This window comes from Merops nubicus, unplaced genomic scaffold, assembly GCF_000691845.1.
Source record: "Merops nubicus isolate BGI_N331 unplaced genomic scaffold, ASM69184v1 scaffold10814, whole genome shotgun sequence".
NCBI lineage: Eukaryota > Metazoa > Chordata > Aves > Coraciiformes > Meropidae > Merops > Merops nubicus.
This window is the reverse complement of record NW_008602273.1, coordinates 7,271-16,583: the sequence shown is the minus strand read 5'-3', so window position 1 is coordinate 16,583 and position 9,313 is coordinate 7,271. Positions and strand designations below refer to the sequence as shown.

The 9,313-nt window shown below is 41.8% G+C and overlaps 1 protein-coding gene across 1 annotated transcript in view; it reads left to right on the top strand.

The window, feature by feature from the left end:
* The window catches only part of LOC103771021 (transmembrane protein C15orf27-like), a gene marked incomplete at both ends in the record, with an annotated part of 38,935 nt that extends 29,944 nt beyond the window's left edge, over nucleotides 1-8,991 (top strand). Inside the window, 2 exons of the mRNA XM_008938305.1 lie at nucleotides 971-1,086; nucleotides 8,805-8,991. Of these exons, the coding sequence (XP_008936553.1) occupies nucleotides 971-1,086; nucleotides 8,805-8,991 (303 nt within the window). The remainder of the gene's footprint in view (nucleotides 1-970; nucleotides 1,087-8,804) is intronic.
* Between the last annotated feature and the right edge of the window lie 322 nt (nucleotides 8,992-9,313).

Below are 9,313 nucleotides of genomic sequence, written 5' to 3'. Positions count from 1 at the left end.
GGGGGAAAGCACAAGGGGAGACAGGATTGCCCTGGCAAGTCAAGGCCGTAGAGAGCAGAATGGGTGACTGGGCAGGGACTGTCCCCCTGGAAGCAGGGTTTTCAGTGTATGACTTCATGTTCATCAGTTTAAGACATTTTGGGTTACAGGGAAAAGAGATGGAAAATGAATAAATGAGGGGTCACTTTGCTCATGTGTGAAAGATCAAATTGTTACTAGGTTTAGATGCCAAAGCATCTAAATCTGGGTTTCCATGCGAAGGAAACTCTGTATTCAGAGTCGAGGAAAGGTCATAGCCCTCCAACTTAAGTGTACAAGAAAAGTTCAGGATCTCATGTAGCTTCAGAAAGCATTAAGGATTACAATGCATATTGAACAGCTTTGCTGACCTGTCTGAGTTTGCCATAGTTATGACAGGAGTAGAGCTTCCAGAGGTGTTCAGAAGACTTATTGAAAACTGGGCTGTAGCTTGAAAAGCAATAGAAGATAAATGCCTTTTTGTTTTAAAAAATATTCTTCTTAGTCTGCTATTTCCATTAAGGACTCATTTCTTACCACAAAGTCTAGGTATCAAATGCTCGGCTATCTGCAGGGCTCTGGAATAGTTCTTTTCCTAAGGGAGCCATACTGTGTAGCTTTAGAGAGGAGGGGCCTGATGCTAAGCAGAAAACCCTCCTATCCAGCAATTCAAGAAATCTGTGGTAAATATTGGAAAAGACTTGTATTAGTGCAGCAGAAGGTAGGAAGAACATGCAGGGTGCATTTCAGCTCACTCAGGCAAATGGAGGTCTGACCAGATGGGATCTCGACCCTGCTGATGACCTGCATTTCACATTAGAAATCCTTCCCCAGAAGAAATACAATAGTATTTTTGTAAGAAATACTCTAGTTCTTTAGATGCAAGAGAAAGGAGTGACATTCTTTGGCCTGTACAGCTGGGTTACTTGAAGTGCTTATTTGTGTTTTCCAGCCTATGTCCTCCCAGTGAAACTGGAGATGGAGATGATGATTCAGCAATATGAGAAGGCAAAGGTTATTCAAGATGAGCAACTGGAAAGACTAACCCAAATCTGCCAAGAACAAGGGGTAAAGTTCAGTTATGTCTTTATTTACACATAGATTGTCATGGCTAATTGAACAGTCCATGTACTTTGCTGCAAGCTAAGGTCTGAGAACGATCACTAGGACTTGTGCTGTAAGGTGACAGGTCTCTGTGTTAAGAAAGTCTTAGCTGCAGACGGGATATTGTCAGCATGCTACTTGTCAAACAGCAGTCGTTTTCTGCTGTTGTGCTTGTGTTTTTTAAGGTGAGGAAAACAAATGTGAGGAATAGAAAAAGAATGTTTCCAGTACGTAACTTATCGAATGAATACAGATAGCTTGACATAATACTAAGAAGATGTAAAAGTCATTGCTGTTGTTGGAGACTGCGGATATATCGAGGCCATATCCTGGGAAAAGTATGTGCAGTTTAAAGCTAATGAATCTCCCTGCTTTAAATGCAGAAGGCATCTTTGCCGTAGGTCAATCAGAGGCTCTTTTGGCAGACTCAGAATGTTGCAATAGAAGCCTCTAGTTCCTGGAAGCAAGTCAAGATTTAAGACTCTTCCCAGGTCCCCAAATGTTCAGTAATTCAGTCTTGAGATAAGGGAAGGTTGTAATAAGATATACAAGATATGAGAATAAAATATCTCAAATCAATATATTTACTTTAAAAAGGTGTAAAACCACTGTTTGGGAAATGATCCAGGGTCTTTTGCAGTTTGTCACCTGCAAATGAGTTCTTGAATAACTTGCTTTCAAGTAGAAATCAGGTAGGTGTGTTGAGGCCCAGGCTAAGCAAGCTTTCGGGTGACCATCAAGCCACAACAGAATGATTCTCCAGTGACATCTTTTTTCTGTCGTAAGGGTAACTGTATGATGTCCAGATAAATCCTGGCGATTTCTAGCTTCAACTTCTACTCCCCACTTGAAGTAGGTGCTTTTCAAATACAAAACTAGGAGACCTGTAAGTACAGGTGGCTCAATCAGTCAAAAAGTTGAAGGACCTGAGCAGACAGGAGAAGATGCAACCTGTCCCAGAACAGATGAACTGCCCGAAAGGTGCATAATCTAAAGCAGGGATTTAGGTGCCCAACTTTTACCAAGGAACCTAAAATACTAGTGAGACCATCAGTAGTTAGGTCTCCCCGTGGCTTCTTAGACGTAGTTGCAGCTCTCATGGATCTCAGACTAGGATTCTGCAGTGAACTCTTGGTGGTGTTAGGTTGCTTTGTCTGAGTGATGAATTTGGAATACCTGTTGACAGTGTGCATCATTTCATAACACTGTTTTTGAGAGTCTCACACTAATAGATGAACTGAATAGATGCTGATTCACCTTGAGGCTGCATCTTTGTGACTATGCTGCTGATTTGCATTTATTTAATAATTATAGAGAGGGCTGAAAACATTCCTGTTAGAAAGATTTCCCAGAACTTCCTTTGTGAGATCGTGTGTTCAGTTCTTACTACTTTGCCATTTGTTGGCAACCAGCATTGTAATTCTCAAGGTCTGGCATCTTCTGCAGATGAAATTATTTTGCAAGTTTCAGACAAAATATTAATTACTTGTGAAGAGGAATTAGGAAGAAAATACTGGCCTGTTTTGTTTGAGATTTAAAATAAAAACAATTGGCAGCCAGTCCTCTTGAGAAGTCCTGTGCCTTCCTGTTTATAAGCTCATAGTTAACACTTGGCACACACAGAGTTCCTGCTTTAAAAAAATAAAAGCAGGAAAGTTACAACCTCCCTTCATCTTACTTTTTGAATTCTGTGTCTTTTGTCAGTTGTCTCTTTCTGTCAGTGATAGAGTATCACAACTGTAAAGTACATTCCCGTTCCTGAATGACATTGGAGACGTACTTCCATGAACATGAAAACTCTTTCCAGATGTTGATTTTTTTTGGCTAGCCATACAGCTGAAAACCAGAATATATTTTATACATTATATTTGCACGGACCACCACTTTGTTCTCTGTGGTACCCCACTGAAGCTGTTTGAATAGTTCGCTGTTTTCTTTATTCTCCATTGGCCGATAAAGAAGTTATTAAAAGGGAGTGGTGGAATATGAGGGCAATCAAGGCAGAAAATACTGAAAGGGCTGAGATGACTCTACAGAACTTCACAGAACAGGAGAAACAGTAACGATCACAGTAACAGGGATTTCTAAAAATGAGTAAAGGTAAAAGGTAAAAAAGTCTCACTGCAACTGCAATTACTACCAAAAATATGAACAGAGCATATTGCTAACTGTTCTGTTTTATCAGAATAACTTAATTAATTAGCAAGACAAACTTCTGAAGTTTCATAAACAGTGCAAATTCCAGCCAGGGAAGATTGCTTTTTTTAACTGTGGAATCACCTGTGAAGGAATTTCCATTTCTGATAATAGATATACTTACGTGATCTTTTCTGCTTAACTTTCCCAAGTGTCGTTCAGCTGAGTACAGTCCAGCCAAGACCGTGTGTTCAGCCGGATCACAGGAGCTCGTTTTCTGGCAGCTCCTACAGAACAGAGTTGCTCATTGTTCTCAAAGCTGCAACGACTGTGGAAGCCCTAATTTCTTTTTTATGTTTTAATTTGTACAACAGCTGCTAGTTTAATGGCAGAGCTATTTAGCCGGTAAAACTACCTATCAGAGAAATAATTTGTTATCCTTTATGCAATAATTTTAATTTATTTCTAACTACCAGCCATTCTCTTTGTGAACGGGACGCAGCCAAGGTCGTCCGGGGTTTCATTCTGTCCATAAATCATTAGTTTGCAACTGTCTCCTGCTTTTTATTGTTACCAACATTGGCTAAACTAATGGAAGTAAACATTGCATTGTGTCCCAGTGGCAGATGAGTTTTAAGGCAGGGCGTTCTGTACAGACACCAGTAATAGAATTGAGCAAAGTTATTACTCCTACATTAGACAGGAGTAAGCTTCTGACTACAATGTTCATTGATCTCTCTGAAAGTATGTCAATCTTACTCTATTGCTAGACCATTAAAGGGAAGTACTATACGATTCACTGCTTTGTCCTTTTTTGGAGGCTTAGATGCATGTTGTGAAATAGCAGATAGGATGGGTGATACAGTTTATAAAACCAGACATGCAAATTGAGATGTTACCTAGAGCTTTGGGTAGGTCTCTGTCGTTTTACTTGCTTGTAAATAATCCCTTCATGCATTCTTGGAGTGAGGAAATGCACAGGTGTGCCCCATAGTTCTTCCTGGTTTGTTTCCTGCCAAAACATTGTTAAGTTTGTGCTACAAGAGGACACGTAACAAATTTTGATAACACTAAGTGGGTTTAAATTTACCATCAATTAAGCTTCCTTTCATGCCTGACAGTCTAGTTACCCATTCTTACATGAGATGATCTGTATCTCCTTCACTCTTGGTAATATGTGTATTTTCACATTTGCCACATTTATTACACCTTTATTGCTGTCTTCAGCTCTATCATGGGAGGTGCACGGTGACAGTACACAAGCTTGGAATGTGCAAAACTCCCACTGTGTATAAGAAGAAGCATTTTCACTAGGAGAATGGTCAGGCACAGGAGCAGATTGCAATGGAGGTTGTGTGGTATGTGCATACAATGTTAGAGATGCTCACAACTTGTGAGGACAGGCTTTTAGCAAACTGAGCTAAACAGACTTGCTTTAAGTGGGATGTTGGACTAGGTGACTCTCACAGGTCCATTTCAACCTCGGTTATTCTGTGATTCACTGAAGTTTTCAAATATGCTTTTTCAATTGCAAAATGTATTGGGAACTTACTGATAAAGGAACCCACCAGAAGCGACTAAAGTGTATGTAATTAAAGGAATTGAAAATTGTTGCTGTCCTGGTAAATGTCAGTAGCAGTCTCGAGTGGACCAGTGCTCAGTTTGTAATTATCTTGAGTCAGGAGATGGTTTACCTTAGTCTCTTTGATGGCAAAGAAGTTATCTTCCATGCAACAGCATTGTTTTCGCACTGGCTGGCTTGTGGGATTTGAATGATTCTTAACACACAGCTGATACCTACGAGTGAGTCTTAGCTGAAACAAAATAAAGCATATGTATTCAGCTATATGCCTTTTTTTTTTTTTTCCCTACCTCATGATATGCATAATATGTATCCTTCCTTAAAAGCTGAAGGCAGGATAGTGTAGCTGAAGGCAGGATGAAAATATGAAATGTGTTTTTTTTCTCCGTACAACCCTCTTGCAGCTTTCTCTATTAGAGAGGCTCAGGTCTACATTCAGATAGCTACATCAGGTTCTACTGCAAATAGAAATTTCATGGGTTTAGCTTGGGCCAGAATTTCTGCTTAAAAAGCCTGTAATATTTTACACCTTTTAATAATTTGTTTAACCTGTCTTGGACTGCATGGCATGCAGTCAGAGCAATCTCATTAGCTCTTTGACATATTAGAACTGCCCAAGGTCGGTGTTCAATATGATGTTCAATAGATAGAAGCACCTACAACGTAATTTGAACATGCAGTCTGTCATGGAATTACACCCATAAGGTACACCCAGGTCTCTTAGTCTTACCCTTTGTTTTTAGTGGGTTGCTTTCAGTGGCTGAAACTGTATTCTAGCTTCTACAATATCTTGTGGTGATTTAAAAGTAATAATTCGAAACAATATTAAATTGATCTCCTCAATAGATGTGTGCCTTTTGTGAGCAGAAATCTGTTTCTTGTTTAACTTGTCCTACATATTTTATTGAATGTTCTTTCACTTTCTGAAATTAATCCTTATGATAAATGGTGATTTTTCCATCCCACCGAGTCCCTTTTTGAACATGCTAGAGGCTTGGAGAGTTTGGGTTTGCATTTGGAAGCAGTATGTTGGGTTGGGTTTTGGCTCTGTCTTAATGCTCTGTGCCTGCAACAGAGTTATGGTTCTGTGTCTCTGTGGAACACGTCTGGATCACTTTACATCAGTAGCAGTAAATGCAGGAGTGAGACAGGCACCATTATTACTATTAATACCCTCCTCTCTATCAATAAAATAGACATTTACACAAACCAGAGTATTTAATTCTAGCTTTCTGCTGGTTTCATGACTACGTGGACTTCAGGTCAAATGTGAATGTGACCTGGGAACTGACCATCTGAGGTAGTGGAGCAATGGAAGGGAGAGCCCGTGTTAACCAGCTGCAGCTGTGTAGGTTTGTAGGCAACATCAAGTTTCTGCTGTTACCTTTCTGAAAGTCTCTGTGTGTATTGTTCACCTTACACATGATGTTGAAATCCAGAGCACTGTGCTGCTTTACTGTTCCTTAGAGACTCAATCTTCATGTCTGCTCTTGACAGTCTCATGTTCAGTCCTGGATTTTAGACTAGCTGAACTAGCTTGGTTTTAAGAGCTGGAAATCAGACAAGCATGTGGATTGTGTTTGTAGCTAGCAATAAAAGTGTGTTCATATACCACTGAAAACGTTGCAAGTCCCGTTTCCACTTCTTATCATGAGGCAGTAAATGATGGAAGCATTGCATGAGCCAAGACTTCGGGTCTAGGTTGCTGTTTCTGCTAGAACGTGCCACTAGTGCCATCTCCATCAGCAGGTGCTTCCTCGGCTGCTGTAGGCACAAGCATGTATTTCTGTCTTTCAGACATAAGATGGCAGCAAATCCCCTCCCATTTTTGACGTGTCCAGAGGTATTAACTGTTCACCTGGGTAACTGCAGTAGTCATTTTCTCTGTGAAATCATTTCTCATGCTGTCTGCATGGTTGGGATTCAACTGAGATAGTAATTCATGCCACATAAATAGGAAATGAAGAATTGTTTGAACAAAATGTAGCTATCCAGCATGGTGATCCTAGCAGTGGTTGCAGACTTGCTACTTGTTCCAGCATGCCAGGCTGAGTAGTTCATAGCTTGTTAGCAGAGCCATATTAAACGATATTCCAGATGGTCTTTATTTAGCTGAATGACACTTTCATGCAGGCACCCCTGGTATGGCATGGGCACCTTAAGCCTCAGGAAGCTTAGGGCTGGCTGGGAAAAGGGCTAGCATAACCAGTTTACCCCTTCTTTCTAGCTGATAGGTTAACGCAAAACGCACCGTCTGGGATCTGCCGTGGAGGTTTCACTGACGGAATCAAGGAGCAGGGCTATATTTTGACGTTTACCAATAATACCTGACTCCTCTGACTGCCACTGCCAGAGAACATTTGGTTAAGAGCAATGACCATTTTGTGCAGCCCGCTGTCTGCAGCTGCCAGGCCTCTGTCCAGTGAGTGCAAGACAGAGGAAAAGCTGCATGCTTTGTTAGTTCTCTGTATTAGGTGGTCTGAACGTGATCTGGAAAACTTAAACCCCACTTCTTCTCTCTAGATCGGAGTCTCGCAGTGGGCCTTCCAGTTACTGTAGTTCCTTCCCTTACGCTCTGGAAACAGATAGTGTCCAGATGTGACAAACTGGAATCCCTTTTTCTTTCGTATTTTTTTTTTCCTTTCTAAAATCTGCAGAAACTGTTTTGTTTCCACTCCAGTTGCTTACACAGTTTAGAGGAACTGCTGGTGCTCTGCCTGGGGTTTGCGCCGTGTCTGATGTGGACCATGCTGGAACAAACTAGGTCCACTGACGGACTGCAAAATCTGACAGAAAAGTAGATTTGAGTCAGCATCTGAGAGGCAAGAGGGAGAAGCAGATTCATTTAGCCTACATGCTGTTACACACAAGTTTTCAGGCATCGAGGTGCTGATTCTGTGTCCGTTGTAAATGTGGTGTGACAGGTGCAGTGTGGCTCGCCGTGGCATCGTGCTCTCTGACAGCTTTTCAGGCCTTCAACTGTGGGAGGCCCGGCAATGCTAAATTTTAAATGCCTTAGCCTATTACTTGCCTCATTTGCTTTTCCCTCTCAGACTCTCTATAAATTAGACATGCCTTGTTCACTGCTGTACTACTGATCTTAAAAAGAGTTTAAAATAGAGAAACTTTGCCACACAGCTTCATGGCTGTGCTGGATGGCAGAGGGGAAGGAGAGCTGGATTTTGTAGTGCTTAAGTAAGGGTTTAAAGGGTGTCTACAGCCTCTCCAGAAAAATTATTTTGCTTTTTGCCTTGTGGAAGACCTGTGGCTGTCAAACACAACCAAAATATGCTGTGTCCATCAATCAGACTGTATCTGGTAGCTTCTGTCTTTTTGTCAGGTGTCTGCATTATAACACCAGTCGTGAGGCAAATCCCCTCCTGACTGCAGGAAGTCATTAACTGCTGTGGCTCATATATTTGGGGGGAGTAGACAGAAAAGTGCCAGCCTTCCCCAGGGTTTTCTGCACACTGACTACAGAAGATTTCATGCTGGAAGAGGACTGGTGCAAGGGAGGGACAACCATTCTGGGTGCTGCTTAGAGAACTTTCCTTTGCAGAAATCGTTATTACAAATCCTAGCAGCTTAGGCACATTTCTCATGACCCTGAATCCCTGATTGCCTGCTAAGGGTGGTCTTCGATAAAGTTTTAATTTGGTTTGGCAGTTAGACCTGTTAAAAATTGTCCGAAATCATTATCTTCAGGTTGCAGACACGTGCAAAATTGAAGACCAGCATGAGGCAGCCATTATGCTTAGTTTACGTGAATGTGGTCCGGCTCACATGGGCTCTGGAAGAGCCTTAGCAGCTTGGGCTTGCATCGTGGCTCAACCACATTGTGTTTGCCATGGCCACTGTGTAGCACTTTAGTCATAAACATGAGTAATAGGTCCCCACCTGTAGAAATATAGACTTCTGGCTGTGCTTCCATGGCATTAAAGTGTGGTGTTGTTTTTTCCTCTAGTTTGAAATCAGGCAGCTGAGGGCCCACCTTGCTCAGCAGGATTTGGACCTGGCTGCAGAGAGAGAAGCTGCGCTGCAGGCTCCACATGTGCTGAACAAACAGAGCAGCAACAGGTATAAGGTGGTAGCAACTGAAGATTCGGATGACGAAGCCACCGAGAACATCACTGAGTTGCGACCTCCACGAGGTGAGTGCTGCCTGTGTGATGCTACCTTCTGGCTCAGCTGATCCCTACATAACCTTCACTCTGCCAGTGAATTGATTACTTTCTCTGGAGACTGTGCCTTCCCTTTTTTGCAAAGAGGCTGCATCTGCTTTGAAGTGACAGGAACCGCTGTATCTGCAGACAGATTCTGAACAGACAATGAAAAGACTCAGGAAGGAAATGACTGTGACATACCTTCCCAGTGTCCTCATGATTATAGCCATCAAACACTAGAGACGCAGCAACCAAATCAGAAATGGATTCTCCAGAAAGGAGAATCACTCAGAGGTAAAAGCAGGGAAAT